General features: G+C 39.1%; 1 protein-coding gene across 1 annotated transcript in view; it reads right to left on the bottom strand.

The window, feature by feature from the left end:
* Positions 1-3862: 3862 nt before the first annotated feature.
* Positions 3863-17218, bottom strand: part of LOC108731721 (uncharacterized) — a 324356-nt gene continuing 311000 nt past the window's right edge. Inside the window, 7 exon segments of the mRNA XM_018462205.1 lie at positions 3863-4212; positions 5086-5303; positions 7324-7592; positions 9526-9588; positions 10568-10762; positions 12615-12755; positions 15773-16013. Coding sequence (XP_018317707.1) covers positions 3937-4212; positions 5086-5303; positions 7324-7592; positions 9526-9588; positions 10568-10762; positions 12615-12755; positions 15773-16013 — 1403 coding nt within the window. The 3' untranslated portion in view covers positions 3863-3936.

Below are 17218 nucleotides of genomic sequence, written 5' to 3'. Positions count from 1 at the left end.
AGCTTGCGGTCGACTGTTCATTTAATTTAACGATTCCAGTCGCGCCTGATTGACGCCGATCTGTAGAAACGATGGTCTCTTAAAGTCAATTGACGGAGCAAACAAATATTTTCTAGAATATGTATTTTTAATTCATCCCATTATGATCGCGAGTTATTTCGGAAGTGACGTGAAAAAAAATTGAAGGAATATCACGTAAAATAAGTAAATCGCATCGATTTATCCCTACATAATATAATATAATATTTAAAATTCATCGTGTTCCAATATTTGACCCACGTCACTTTCGAAATAAGCAGCTCAACTATTCACTATTAAGTCCACGTGACTTTTTATATATATGTACGATGGGAAATGTTCGCGATAGATTTTCTCACTCCGGGACACTGTCGGGATCGCGATGCGCGTTTGAATAGAGGTTCATGTCCCACGATGATTCGGAGAGGAATCACAGTAATAGAACATTTAGCGCGTTGCAAACTCAGCTGCGCGTAATTTACTGAAGAATGATCTTCTGCCATATCATCTCAGTGTCTGTCTCTTTAAATACGCACACGCGCGCACAGCACACTCATGCGAAAGCCGTTCGCACGTCCATTTTATTGTGATATATACTGTTATACATATACATACGTATAGATATAATTATGCAACACTGTCGAATGCAATGGCGATGCTTGTAAAATAAGACTTTTTTATATCGAAAATGCAAATACAAAATACGAAATTTTTCTACGGCAAGTTTCTTCCTATTGTATTCTTGTTCTCATGTGTCCTCCTTTTATATCATTGTTTCCTGTTAAATGTCATATCATGTAGAAGATCGCGTTTATTTATTTATCTTGCTTATATTATCTTCATTTAACGTAACATCAGCGTATAAAGTTATGAAATTATAAAACTCTGATGGAGCCACTACCGTTTTTAAATTAGCTTTTCTTCTTCTGTCTCGCAAATCATATAACATATCGTGCCTCTTATGAATATTATGAATAGGCATTAAAAATATTTCATATAAATACAATGTGAAAGGAGAAATAATTAGTATTCATCGATAAATACCCTTTATTCAATCGGAGTAACATTTATACTTACTTAAAGCATGTTATTGAACTTATATACCTGTAGATTTTTATTAACGGCAACAATCATAATCGTAATAGTGACGAAAACGTAACGATAATAGTGATAATAAATTGATAGTAATAATAATAATAATAATAAAATAATAATACCAATAATAACAATAGTACTCAAGACTAGTAGATGATAATGATGTACCATAATGAATATTGCAGAATATATTAATTGCAACGCACAACAGAACTGAAGTTAGGTATTCTGTTGCAAAGTCAAAAAGTGACTGTTGATCGTGGGTTACCTGTTTTTCACTCTCATTCTTATCTCCTTTTTTTACATGCCAATTGCGCTAATTCGAAATAAGAAAAGAAATATTTTACGACAGTGACGATGTAATTATAATGACAATGATAGTGACAAGAATAATTATAACGTCGAGATTATTCGTAATTGTCGGTCGACTATCGCTATCTGTAATTTGTTATTACTCTCACTACACGGTGGTTGATTAAAGTATATTTACTTCTTCTGCACGCGGCTTCTCCCATCTCATCAGCATCTCAGACAAACAATTAATTTTCCCTTCTCTTTATATACATTATCTGATACACATAGTTGTAGCGAACATAATATAATTTTAACATAATGCAGCTTTATATTGGCAAAATCACTGATTGTACGATCGACATGTCTGCTATTTTACGGTGATCCATATCTTATGATTTTATAATCTTGACATTCTCAATTCATATATGATAATAATTTGACGAGAGAAAATAAGAATATTAAAATTAAATTATCTAAACATATTTATGATATATCGAGAACGTTTTTCTTGGCAGTATAATTAATATTAAATGTAATACATACATTATTTGTATGATACATAATGATTTATAAGCGCCTCATTAACAAATTCTTCCTTTTAATTATATCTATGATATTTATATTTTAATGAATTCATAGTTGAATTATATGTTTCCACTTTGTTTTCAGGCATTGTATTGTTAAGATAATAAAAGTTTCTTGCATCTATGTCGATCGATCGACTTACACGTAGGTGTAAAAGGTCAACCAGCGGAAACAAAATTCTGGCATGTCCTATAGTAATAATAACACTCATACAACTCCATCGAGAAGCGGCGACTTTTATGACTTCGAGCCGGTCTTTCGATATTTACAAATTCCTCGCATTCCTCGTTCCAGCAGCAAAACAAACGTATAAAATAAATAGAAACGCAATATATCAACGAAAACAATAATAACCGCGCCGATACAAATGTACACGTGTCTCACGACGCGATCGTAGGTGATCACGAATATACAAGGGAGAGAATGCGACACATTCCGAAATTATATAACATACGAATGAATATTCTCCGACCGAATTGGTCGCGACGTATCATGAAGGAACGCGAAGCTCGATCCTTCTTTGTGTCCTTGATGAAACGATCGAGACTTGATTATTCGCCTCGAACGAGCATAAATTCGACAGAACATCGGACTTACGATTGACAGCTGTTAATGAAGAGGCCGTACATGACCTCGTGAGCATTATTCTTTCCTTTCCTCTCCTTCTCCTTCCCCCCTCCCTCTCTCACTGTCTCACCCTCCCTCTCACTCTCTCTTTCGTCGTTCCCACCAAAATCGCAGCTCATTATCGCCAGCGATTTTTGTCCTTATAATAATTGGTATATCTCTGTGACTATGTACAGTCTATGGACAACACGCATCACACTTTCTTTCTTATAGATTCGATAATATTATATAAATATGTTGGTATACTTCGTGACTATATTTTATCGACAGTAGTAAGAGTAATGGTAGCAATAATGACGATTGAATTAGTCGCTAAAAACGATCTGGCTGATTGTAATAGTTACAATAATAGTAATAATAATAATCATAATGATGAGATGATGATAATAATAATAATAATAGTGACTAGCTGGTAAATAGTTAGTCGATAAATTGGTTTATACGTAGCTTTTGGGTTTTCAGCAGAGAAACGTCATTGATGGACGCACCGTCCTCGTAAAGTCGCGCGCTGACCTCGCTTAAACGGTAATAACAGTTACACAGCGTTAAGTGGCAAGAATCCGATATACAGCTAAATTAATCATTTTTACACGATTTATAGAGCGACTTAACCATCAACCTGTCGAATAATATATAAACGCAATTTCTCCCATTGTGTATGTACATAAGCGGCGATAGCGGCCGCTATTGATCATGATACTTGACGCAAACATCGTTATGTACAAAAGATATATCGCTACGGGGGCCAACGTCGCCCCCTAAACAATAGTCTGTTTAGTTCGATTGCCCCGATGGAGTCGTCATACCGGTGGTTAGATGCCGTTATAGCGTTTCCTAAGCAAGCCTACGAGCCGGTCGGCACGCTCGACCGGCCACGATGACTTTCACCGACAATCGTCACCCGACGATCGCATGTGCAATGATCGCAAGGTTGACGTCGCCAAGTGACGTAGTCCGAAATTCACGCGAGCGATGTAAGTACACATGTAGATACGTGTGACGCACGGCCGGATCCTCCACAACATCCGGATGAGTCACACGCGTCACGAAGCCGGGTTTCTCCTAGGTCGATAGGCCGATCCGCGGTGCTCAGTCACGATCGGTGCAGTTCCCTTTCGTGCGTGCTCGTGTCGATTTATATGTGTTTACATTTTCATGGGAACTGGGCACCGTTCTCTCGCACCGTTCCGTTCACTCGTATCCAGTGGACGAGAGCGGAACGACTTGCGATCCGCGTCACGAATACGCCGGATCGCTTGGTCGCGCGAGTCCCAAGAGCGACGCTCAGTACCAGATCGTCGATCTTTAAGGATGGTCTCAGATGGGTGTCGGCAGGACCGTGAAGTCCTGCAGGGCGGTCTTCACCGTCTCGTAAATCGGCCGGTTGCTCTCGTCGGCGCAGTAACCGTCGGCGGTGCACAGAGTCTGCAACTTCGTCAAGTAACTATCGAAGTTCTCATGGCCTATTTTCTCCTGCGGTCCGCCCGGGGCGTTCGGTATTCGCACTTGCTCCAGCAGAGTGATCATGTTGTCGCGTAGCGACTGATAGTACTCGGTCAAATTATTGTTACGCTGAGTTATCGTTGTCGTTTCCTGCAAAAAGAAATGACAGGGTGCTTTTGTCAGTCTAGGCGCGCAAGATGTCTGTGAAAACATTATTTCGACGATAATCATACTCATTCATGCTTGATAAGAAATAATGAGAAATAATTCAACTACAATAAAAGTGCTTGCTTATACACAAAATTATTTTAGAGCTACCAGTTTCTAAAGCAATAGAACCACCACAGTGGGTGCGTTCCGAGAATATTTTATGCATGAAGCGCATGATGTATTATTTTATCGTTCTTTATTATATGATCAACAACAAGAACAAATGATGCATCATGCGCTTCATGCGTAACTCGGAACGCATCCAGAGCCATCATAGAACTAGTAAATTATTCTGCTCTCTCTCTCTCTCTCTCTCTCTCTCTCTCGCAAAATTTAAAATAAAATATTCCCAAATTCTTTTTAATGTGCGAAATAGCTTAGCAAACAAGCTGATATTATTTGTCGTTATTTTAACGACAAATAACGTTAATTTGTTTGCTAGAGGACTGATCAACCACCGATTAGTTCACTTATATAATACCAGCATACGGTTAATAAAAAAAATTAGTTAATTTAATCACTATTAATATATTATTTTATGTAATAAATTTTCTATAAAATAATATCATGAAAAAAATTGTTTAAATAACATACAATATAAAATATATTATCTTAGGATGGTATTAGAATTGAGTAATAATTTAGCTTTCAAAATGAAATTGGATTTTGCGATCGCGATAAGGCGAACGCGTTTAGTTTAGAAGCACAAAGATCTGTCTAAAAATAACAAAATTTCTATTTTTATATATGCATGAATTGTTTGTTATTTAATTATTCGGCACACGGTATACTACCGACTGAGCAAATACTGACCTTTTCTCCCTGCTTGAGCTGATTCTCCATGGCGGTGATATCCGAGCGCAAGCGCAAGACCTGCGACTCGACCCGGGCGTTCTCTCTCTGGAGCTCGGTGATTTCAGCCTCCAGTGTGTAGAGATCCTCGCTCTGGACACCGGCGGTCCCGCTACCGCTCGAGTTACCCTGACCCGTGCCTACCGCACCTCCGTGAGCCGGACCACCGGCTTCCAACCCTGGAGACAGGACAGACACGGTCCAGTTTGATCGAATGCTCGTTATACGGTCGAAAGAGAGATTATATCATATATTTCCCGATTTCCAGCGAGTCAGTTTCACCCGCAATCAAGCGTGCACGGCGCGATTCGTACGCCCTTTCGTCTTAATGCGAAATGCGGCCCTAATATGTGATATGTAACAAATGGAAAAACTACTGGAAACTGTTACAACTTGAATTTCCGACGGAAGTTCGTACGAATTTAAATACAAGCGTTTTGACGGATCTTAATTTTTTTTCTTTTCTTTTCTTTTTTTCATTCACGATCGGAAAGCGTTAGATCGAAAAATCCGAACAAGGATTTATGGGATTTTATGCGGTACAAGTGGAAATATAGCGAGCATTTAAAATTTACGTTAAGGATCGGTTCAGGCAGCGACTCAGGCGAAGCGGTTTAGTGAAACGTCGCAATTATGCAGATCTGAATAAAATAATTTTCGATGATTCTCTACTGTAATATATTATTTTTTTCTCTCACTTCGCTCGTCCCAAGTCACTGCATTATATAGCTTATCTCGAGATAATGGGACGGTACGGTTTCTTCTGCGTACGGTTCGTGCCAAAGTGATAAACGCATCTCGGCAGAAAAGCGAGAGACACTTTGAGGCTCATTCGATCAAGCGTGTGCTCCGACTCGGTAAGAGACGCACGAACCTGACAGGAGTGCCGTGGAAATGGTCGGGACAATATCGGGGTGTTTCGAGGGTAATTAGCGTGAGGTGCCATCATACCAGATAGAAGAAAAAAAAAACGGAGGACACCGAGTGCTGGCGTCGGTACGCGGCGCGACATTTTGTCGCACGTGAATGAGCAGAAAGAAGCTTACGGTTGCTTAATGTGCCAAACGTACGATTCACAGATATTGCCAACACTCGGACGTCGTCACGTAAAAGTAAAAATACTGGTGTGTGGAAATTCTGTAATGTAACATCGAAAACACATAGGAAACAAGTGGCGAATACGTCAGTCCCTTACCTTCAAAAGTAACCGTGCTCCAAGCTCAACATGAAAGGAGCTGATCCCAGAATAAATCAGAATATATTATTTTCCATCATTAAGACATACGGTTGTTTGTTTTTTTTTTCGATTTTACATTTCTGTCTTGTACATAACGAAGGAAGAGGTTCCTGCGCGGGACCGAATCGAAAGGGAGGAAAAAAAAATGAGATGTAAATTAACGCCATCATATTCAATTCTGTTGCTTCTGTTTCTTCTTTTTTTCTCTTTTATAAGCTATTTGTGGCATCCTTTCACCGTTTCGTATCTAATCAGTTGCGATATTTGTTCGCAAACCTGAAACATTTATTACTGAGAAAAAGAAAGGGGTCGAAACGGGAAAAGAAATATTTAAAAAGGAAAAATAAAAGAAAACGAATTCTTTGATGACAAGAGAAAAACGGAAGGATAGGGAAGGAGATTATTCTTATTGGTATGACAGCACATCATTGCGTGAAGAGCAGAGTATGGCATAGCATGGGATTAAGTACAAGGTTTGATATGCACAAGTTTACAAAGGAAGATACATAATTCCGTATGTTTTAGCATCGTGCTCGTCTAGGCGTCGATCAATTTATCAATATTTTTTTCATATATCAACTCTGAAGTAAAAGAAATAAATGATGATAAATCCTGAACGAGCACGATGCGCAAGCATAGAAAAGAACAGAGAGCGAACTTAAACTGTCTTATCTACTTCGTAGCATTTCCTTTCTCTCTCTCTCTCTCTCTTCTCTCTCTCTCTCTCTCTCTCTCTCTCTCTCTTTCTTCCGCGCGTTTTGATAAAAAAACGCATCTCGCGGTTTCAATTTTGACAGCTGCACGCGAGGAGAATTTTTTTACGAATACTCTTTGGACAAAATTCGATCATTATTCTTCTTCGTAACGATTGGTCTCACGCACAGCGTAACTCTGACAACATTATTCTTCGATCGTTAAGTATTGACAGCCGGAGGCGACATCACAGGCAACTCGATCCTCACCGGTGATTCCTCTGCTGTACATGCTCATATTGTCCTCCGGTTTCGGTTTCTTCACGGCATGGCTGGCTATCGGGCAGCCCGATAAAGACCTGTGACTGTGGAAGGAGCCGTTTATGTGACCGAGTCCATCGCATCCAGGTGTGGGGCAATTGACACCTTCGAACTTCATGGCTGTCGCGGCAGCCACGGCCGCCTTGTGCTGCTCGACCGTCCCGCCAGACTCCAACACTCGCATCTTATTCCTGTTTGCGATTGGGCACCCAGATGCACTGCAATAAGAAAATGAAGATGTATAATATAGGAGACGTATACACATTATGGATGAATAAAGACTCATCGATTTCAAGAACTATAATCGCAAACATCATTAAAATAGATTGTATATTATCAACTCAATCTTTCTTTAATAAATAAACAGCAATTTAACCACAGCAGATTAAAACATTTCATACTTAAGTTACGCTAATTTATTAACCCAATTTATTATCAAATTATAGAAATCGCAACGCAAATCAAATAATATCAATAATATTTTTAATAGATTACAAGTATTTAGAACTTCAACAGTTAGTTTTGTGATCTGTACAGAAGCTAATGTTACTACAAGCATTTAATCGTCGCAATTTGACAAATGAGATAATTACAGGGGACAAACCTACAGTACAACCTGATAGAGAATGATTCTTTATACAAAAATAAATTAAAAGTACCCAATAAACTGTTTTGTCCGAGGTTTTGTGTTTCTGAGAAAATCAAGTTTAAAAATCATATTAAGTATTTTTAAACTTTTAGAATAAATTGTCACTCTAAAGAGTGAAATCTCACTCTTAAAGATTGAAAATTGAGCCACTCTTTTTTAAGATTAATTCAATTTTCACTTTTTAGAGTGAGATTCCATTCCAAAGAATTTAGAGAGTACACATGCACTTAATGAAGACATGGTTTGTGAGACACTATAAACATTATCATGTTCACATAACGTCTATACGAATTTAGGAAGCAGGATTAAAGAACACATGTGACAAATAATTAAATTTTATTAATTTTATTAAGAGAAAAATTACTGAAAATGTCCCGGCTGCTATAAGCAAAATTGTACTCGTTAAATTATGGACTTATGGACTCTGATCAATGTCTCCCTACTAGGGTTACCAATTCTCGACCGCACGAAAAGAGTTGATTGGCAAAAGGAGTATACTTTCTAAAAAAAAAAAGAAAAAAGAACAAAGATGAAGATGAAGGGGTTTTCTGTTTTAAATGGCGGTATTCAAAAATAACATTTCTAGAATGTAATTTTTATTAACAACCTTTATTCAGTCTTCATAAAGTTATATATAGATATATTTATTCACATTTTACTTAAATATTTTACTTAAAACCAGATTTTTTTAATATTAACATTAATACAATTGAGAGAAAATAAAATTGATTCATGTATTTAACGTATCTTGCAACTGATAAATTTTTTTCAACCAATATATGTATATAACCAAATCTTTAATAAAACCTCTATATGATAAATTATACATATATTACATACTGCCCAAAGCAAACACAGCCTTAGTACAAGCCAAGCATAACTTTTTCATAAAATAATAAATTTAAATATTAAATAATAATTTTTTAAATTTTATCCCATTTAAAAAAATATGAAAAAGCCAGGGTAAAAGTTTCGGAGCCCCCCCCCCCCCCCTATAATTACATAAAATTTTTGCACACGTTCGATATCCAAGACTAAAAAAATTTTCAAGGCGGTTACACGATTCTTTCAATATTATTATACGAACGATATAATTGAAAAAATTTCAGACAAGAGTCTTACGTAAGAATATATGCGACCCCCTCCTCCCCTATGTAAGCATTCGTAAGAATTTGTCTGATTTCTCTCCTCCCCCAATTATGCTTACGTAATATATGGATGGACGGCCCCCTATGAGTTTTCTTACTTCTTCAAAAGTTGCAATAATTTTTTGTGCTAATATCTGAAGATTTTCTAAAAATTAAACTTGATTTTCTCGAAAAATAAGTTTCGGACGGAAAAAGTTTATTTTGCACTTTCGATTTATTTTGCAAGGAATTACCCTTCGATTATATTATAAGTTTGTCCCCCCATTGTATAAACATAGAAAAAAAAACAGAAAACAGCATACGATTATCCTAAAGCAAGATCTATGTTGCCTGAAAGTTCCTTACGAGCCTTACCTGCGGTGCGACAAGAATTTGCCGGTGGCATGGCCGGACCCGTCGCAACCCGGGATTGGACATCTGTAGTCCAAAATGCCAACGCCACCGTCACCAACACCACATAATCCATCCGCACAGAGCGAGCGTGAAACGAGCGGAAACCGCCAGTTATTAGTCAGCGTCTTCGCTTTTGCGCGGGGTGTAACTCGGGCAAAGGGAGTTAGGATGCGGTTACGGGAAAGGGGGACGGGATTTCCCCTTTCTCGGGTCTCATCCGGCAGCCTCGCGGTACGTGCAATGCGGTCGAGAAGATACCTGCGTTAGCTGCTACGTGCAACGTGCGAACGCGACGAAAACGCAAATTGAGATCGCGATTACCGCCGCACCCTCAAATTGCGGAACTTGCGAGATGTAATCTCGTCGTGAAACCAAATCCTACAAACTCGTGATAGCCCCCCCCCCACTCTTTTCGGACCTCCTTTGCGTTGTATTAACTTAAATCTATTACTTTTTTCAATACTGGATGCAAACTGAATAATTAAAAAAAAATAATTTTTTTTTCAAATCAAAATAGTTTGTGTTTAAATTTCATTTTGTTAAATAAATTATATTTAAATATCATTACAAACAATAATATGTGTATGTTATGTTTAACGTTAAATACATTAAATACATCTTGCATAATTAATCTTTCGAAAAATTTAGTCGATAATATAGTTCTTTCGTTAGTATACAGTCAACGATTGGTACTGTTCATTAAAAGTAAGCACTATTAGTTACGGACATTCTGTACAATTAAACTTTCAAAGGACAGAAAAGCCATAGCACTATAGCGAAACGCCCTAAAACAGTGTCATTTTGAGGCAAACACAAATTAAATAATAAGTTATAACAAATTTTACTTTTAAGATTTTTAAAAATAAACTGCCACCCTTTAAAATTTAACGCCCTTGAATGAATGAGGACTAGGAAACAGTGCCAACCCGTGTTAGTAATCGCGTGTACAGAAAGTGCAGTCAGAATATAGAGCGCATAATTAATAGTATTCGCGCCAACTGACCTCAGGGGCTCAGAATCTTGACCATCTCGCGGTTTACTCTTTGGCTTGTTGGCCCGTGGACAACCGGACAAACTTCTGTGTGACGAGTAATTTCCCGTGACATGTCCAGAACCATCGCATCCTGGCGTAGGACACTTGAGCTCCTGGGAATGCGCCTGGATTTGCGAACGATCAGCTCGTGGACATCCGGAAAGGCTGCAAAGGAAAGAAGACTCTCTTCTATTTCAAGGCGTTGCGAAAACGCTATGAAGACCGCGCGCTGCGTGTTCTAGGAAGATACAAGAAATTGTGAAAAACTTTGAAAAATTTATCATCATGCTACGATGCTTGATAAAATTGCGCAACGCGGTAATCTTCATGGCTTTCGTCACACGAACGCACACCTCAGAAACGTCCAACCATCGCTTCAGCAACACATCGCATGCAATTTACGCGACGTTGCCACGATGTCGTGAGTACTCACATGATCTAAGGCTGTTCTATTTAAAGGACGATCAACATCTCAAAAATTAGATCTCGATGAGTATCCGAACATCTCGTTCGCTGAAACGATCGAAATCATCTACGTATCGCACGACGGGTGACACAACACGTCACCGAAGTTAAAATATTATTATTCATTAATTAATCGCCGCTAAGATCTAAATGTATTATGTATTCATCGAAGAGCAAGAGACGTTGGCTCACCGAGATCGGTGCGTATCGGCACTGGCTTCAATACGATTTAGTTTCGGACGACTTGCCTTGCGTCCAGTTCGAACGAAGACATTGAGGGAAAGGGAGACCTAAGACTCGCATCTCTTGCTCGAGCACCGATCGTGCACGCCAACGATCGTAGCCCGAGTCTTACGCTCCAGGGACACCCTCAAATGTCGTGCGGATTATGATCGATGCGGGCGGACAACGGATCGTATTTGGTAGCATGCAAATGGCAACGCCGTGTTCCAGTTGGATCACTTATGAGGTGTCGCTCGTAAGATCAATCGCGCTTCATAGTCGCGTTGATCCGTCATCGGTCTTACTCTAAGAACATCGAAAGGGAGAGCAGGGAGCACACTCACACCTGACCCCAATGAAACTCGCCAATTGCCAATTTGACTTTGCACACGAGGTGCATCGCGAAGCGATATTTTCACCGCTTCGTGGGTTTTCTTGATCGTTACGTTTCTGCTATGACATGGTCATCGACAACAGTTCGCTACAAAGCTGCCCACTCGAGGCTGGCGAAAGCGGCTTTCAACGGACGGGTAGTCAGTAAATTAATTACTACGTATGCGTACGAAAACGAATGAGTCTCGCGATCGAAAGCGAGTCCTGTGCAATGCCGATTCTTCCGCAACGCCGAACTTTGATTTTGCCATCCCTTTTCGTAGGGGTCGGGTAAAAACAGCGAGGAAAAAAAAAGAAAAAAAATTCATTCAATTACGAGGCTCATCTACACACCTTTGGTATCGCATAATATGACGTAGAGTATGAAACAAAAAAAAAGGAAAGAGGAGAAGAGAGAAAGAGCGAGTAAACTGTATAACAAAAATAAAAACTATATATTGTGTATATATATTATATATGTATACTTATGCAAGGTAGCTCTAGTACCACTGGATATTCACACGTATGTCATATATAGATATATATGGCAACATAATATTGACCAAGTGTACAACTCAACCGCTTAACTAAGAGAAAATAAAGTTTCTAGACGTATGTTTCGTATCGCAACACACTTAAAAAGCAACTACACCACGGACCACCAATATGCATTGATGCAAAAACCATCCATATATATGTAATTCGCAATTTACATAATGTTATTTGTTATATATATATATATGTGTGTGTGTGTATGTGTTTCAGGATATATACTGTCATCTACCATTTTTGAATGAAAATATCTATTGAGGCATTATTGAGGGACTAAAGAGGACAAATTTAAATGTATGTATGTATGTATGTAGCGTGCTTGCGTGCGTGCTGCATCGCCATATCGATATATACATAATCGAGCGTTCACGTCAAAGGCTTGGTGTAAATGTCGATGCTGCCTTGCCTTCTGTGGGTAGCGTAGTTCCCTGAGACATGACCCATGCCATCACAGGACGACGTGGGGCACTGTATCAGCTCCTTGCCATCGCGACCACGAGGGGTGGGCCGAGGTGGGAAATTCAACGAGTATCTCCTCACACTCATACTGCACCGAATAATATTAACCATCAAATCGAGAATCCCTAGTTTGCTTATGGAATTATCAATAGGTACCTATACAGCTCTCCAACGGACGTCCTATAGACATCCTATAAATATCTAAAAGACATCCTAAGAATGTTCTCAGGACGTCCTTTGGATAAAGTGTGCTGTGTGGATAACTCTTTAATTGTCACTATTCGAGTGTAGGGACTAAAATGATATTTCCCTTAAATTATTCGCTTCTTTTCGTGATACTGCTCATTTAGGCTGCAGTTCTATTCACTCAAATAATGCTCATTTAATTTTGTTTGGATAAACAGCATTATTTGGTCTTGTTTAACGTTTTATAAACAAAGCGTTGTGAGCATGAATTGAACCGAGCCTTAAGGGTATAACGACTAAAATTGTAGGTGGCTTTTATTTGCAAAAAGCACTTGAGCAGACTGCGTAATTTAATGCACTCTACACCTAACATGAGCGACAATCGTAAATCGCCTTTCCAGACGCGAATGCGAATGTATATAGTTTACAGTTATAGGGTCTCGCAAAGTTATATTACGTTTTGTAACTTTTCTGTGAAGCGCAATGTGCGACGTGATAGCGTGATATGAAAAAACGTCGAAAAGCAGGAAAAAGGGTCGAGAGGAGACGAAGGAGAAGGCAGAGAAGCGGGCCGAAAGAACATATGCGCCGGCCACAGCAAATCAGAGGGTGAGCATCTCGCTCTTGCTTCCGATCTCATCGTAGCTTCGTAGATAGGCAAGTCGTCGTCGACAATGAGAAAGCCTCGATGGCCCTTGAGTGGCCGCGATATTGCCGAGCAACCGAAAGCCGATGGATGCCGACTTAAGTGCAATTCAAGCACGCTGTCGGACTATCTATCTATCTTCGCGTTTTTACAGTCTCTGCTGATGTGGGTCCTGAACACTATACTGTCTTAGATGTTATTAGCATCAAGTTATTGAATTTTATTGTAATTTTTATTAAAAACTTTGTCTATATATTAATTTTTTAATGAAATAGTTCATATGCATATTTACGTTGCTTTTACATATTTTTATGAATGCCCAATGTTATGGCGTACGATTATTGATAAGCAAATATGAAAATGATTATGTTATAATAAAACGAATCTTTCGGGAAATTTAATCATTCTTAATTTTTGGGGTAAACAGATTTTGGGAACTTTCAAACTTAAGCAAGAATTTCAAAAAACTTTATCCCAGAAAAAATTAAGATTTATTTATTTTTATATCGAGATGTTATGTATTTGATATTTTCACAAATTTAGATGGTTGATCTGAATTGGGATGTGCATTAATAAAAACGTTTCCAAGAAATGAGACTAATAATATAGTTAGGTAGCGAAGGTAGTTATATTGCCTGCTGCTATTAATAAAGTTGAAGTTCTAATATAGATTGGTTTGACCGAGGTTTTAGTTGGTCGTACATGTTCGACGTTATAGCGATTCAATAAAGATACAATTAATGAGAAGGAGGAGGAGTAAAACGTGGAAAGATTAATATCGTGAGGAAATCATTGAACATAATCTTCATTTCATAAACTTCTCAAGTTAAATTTGTACAATAAAGGACATAATTTACTAAATGTGCTCACTATTATCATTAATTAAACATTTAATAAATATTACAAGTATATAATAAAATAGATTAAGACTGTAATTTTTAAAATAAGATTATTAAATGTTTTTAATTTCTAAAATGAAAATTACAAAATATGAAATACAATACTGACAATTAAAAATTAATCATTTAGTTTCCCTCTTTTTAAAATTCAAACTATTTCAAACTTTATTATTTACAGTTTTACGTTGAGTAAAGATTTGCCGATACAATATTTATCTTTATGCAATATACACAGTACATTCACGATTACATTTTCGCGCAAATGTAAATACTGTATATTGTCTATATTGTCATCTCAAACTTCTGATAAAATATCGATCCGATTTTCACATTTTCATTCATCGTGGAGACATTCGTGAGATTCGTGGAACGCGACGCACCGAATTTTGGACCGTGGTAAAATTACAAAAGGGACGAAAGGCAACTTTGCCTCGAGGTAGCCGAGGAGGTGTGTTCTGGGTTTCTAACCCACGCCACTGCGCGGGCGGGGAGGATGACGCCGGGTCTCGGCCCATAATCCAGTGCGGTGGCAACTGATTATACCCCACCTACCCATTTTAACCTTATCCTACCTCGCCTCCACACCCTCTCAACCCCTTTCCCCTGCACGCGCGCCTTCCACTCGAGCCTCATCCTCATTCTCTTCTTATACGCCCAACCGTGCCTTCTCCATACCGCCGAGCTTCACGTCAATTAGAATAAGGTTGGCACTTTCGGTACGAAGAGTAATTACTTTAATTAACAAAATGGAGGTGGGTATGCGCGAGTTTTGCCCCCTTTTCCTCTCGCCCTCCGTCGCTGATGTTAGTCGCTGCCGCTGCCGCCGCCGTCGTCGTCGCCACCGCCACTGTCTCCACGCCTTTTCAAGCTTCGGCCACGAATCTATCGCGTGAAGGATTCGTGCGATCCTTTCCGCAAGGCAAGTAAGTACCAAGGCGAGAACTCGCGATGCTCGCCTGCACGACGTGTGGACGTATTCTCTAATAGTGCTACCTCACGCTAAACAACGATTTGGATTCTCATCGCGTATCCAGCGTCACAAATGGATGACTATTTGGTTTTAAGTTTCATCAAAATAATATGTTGAATACAGTGGAAGAACAAATTTCATTAAAGAAAAAAACATGAAATGCTAAATACGCAATGAAAATATCGGCCAATCCGATAGATTTAATGAATGTATTCTTAATCAAACAAACTTAAAATCTTTAAATAAAATTTTTTACTCTTTCAAATGTTTAATTTAAAATAACGATTTGTATTTTACCGACAAACGTAAACTCACATTTACAGTACATAAATAAAAATTTGCTGTGAACCGGATTGCTCACAATCGCGATATTCCATTCAAAAGGAATAAAAGAGATATCCTACCTGTCGTCCTTGCCAGATGGTTTATCGAGGGGTCCGACCGTATGCTGTGGGGGCGGCATACTGTAGCATGGTGCTGGAGTATAACCCGCTGGAATCTGATAACCGGAAGTCACTGGACCACCTGGATAAGTTCCACCGCAGTTATAACCTGCAGTTGGGTAAGGGGTGTACGTGTTTCCGGGATATTCGGGTTGAACGCCAGTCATCCCGTATCCTGGATGAGGACTCATGGGTCCATAACCTGACATATGAGAGGTTGTATAAATAAAAAATGTAACAATCAACAGTTCCCTAAAAGTAAAAATATGTTGATCCAGCGCGAAACAGAAAGCATCTTACTTGGAAAATACGCGATATTATATTCAATAAAAAATCTTAATAACATGCCTTTCAATTTCTTCGATATTGGTACTTTGATAATTAAATATTAAGATAAATTTGAAGTATTGACAATTTGAAACGTATTGAGGGAAAAGATCTTGTTATTTCCTTTTATCCATTTCTGTTTTCAACATTTACTTTGTTAGAAAATCCATTAATTCTCTATAGATACGAATAATGATCCACAAATTGATATATCTACTGTTGATATCGAGCGAGTTAGTATGATCTTTAATTTGATTTTTATGACATATGGAAGTGTATGATTTCTAGGACACTCTGCCTAAATACGTACATACATGCCATGTAATCGTACTCGAACGGGAGACGCGGAAGTAGCGCGAATACAGGCCCACTACAGGAGCAGCCCGCTGCTTGATTAACTGTTGTAAAATCTACACGTTTATTTACTGGCAAGAATTCATTTTGTCGAGAGAGCACGCAATGCAAATAGCCGACGGACGGAAGGCCGACTGTGCGCGCTCGCGCGACGTCGCGTGAACACGGCGGTGCCCTGTATGCGTTGAGGCCGGGGAACACGGCGCTGTGTGTGCTCGAATGTTTCAATTTCAATAACTACTCCCCAGCGTCAGAGTCCGCACAATATCGGCCGCGCCGGACTTTTGCCGGCGCTACGTGTACGCGAAATATTGATAATTAACAATGGCCGTGTACCGTCACAGGGGGGTGGTTCGACGGGAAGGGTGCGCACGGTGCACATTCAGGCCGAAGGACGAAGGGAGAGAGAAAGAAAGAGAGATGGAAACGGAGAAAACGAGGGAAACGATCAGAGAGAGAGAGAGAGAGAGAGAGAGAGAGAACGAGCGAGCGCGGGAGAGAAAGAGGGAGAGAGGGGGGGAGAGAGAGAGAAAGAGAGAAAGAAAGAGAGAAAGAGAGAGAAGGAAGGGATGAGAAGGGGGAGAATCGGCCGCGGGTTTGGAATGCCAAGGTACAGAGAGACCGAGGAAAATGAGAGTTCGGCCATAGGTGCCTATTATGGCAGTCATGTACTGTTCTGGTGAATTTTTATTCGACGGTTGTAACCGCGTATCGTCCCCCATCCCT

Source organism: Mycetomoellerius zeteki, unplaced genomic scaffold (assembly GCF_001594055.1).
Source record: "Mycetomoellerius zeteki isolate Tzet28-1 unplaced genomic scaffold, Tzet1.0 scaffold135, whole genome shotgun sequence".
NCBI classification, from domain to species: domain Eukaryota; kingdom Metazoa; phylum Arthropoda; class Insecta; order Hymenoptera; family Formicidae; genus Mycetomoellerius; species Mycetomoellerius zeteki.
This window is presented reverse-complemented; position numbering and strand designations above follow the sequence as displayed.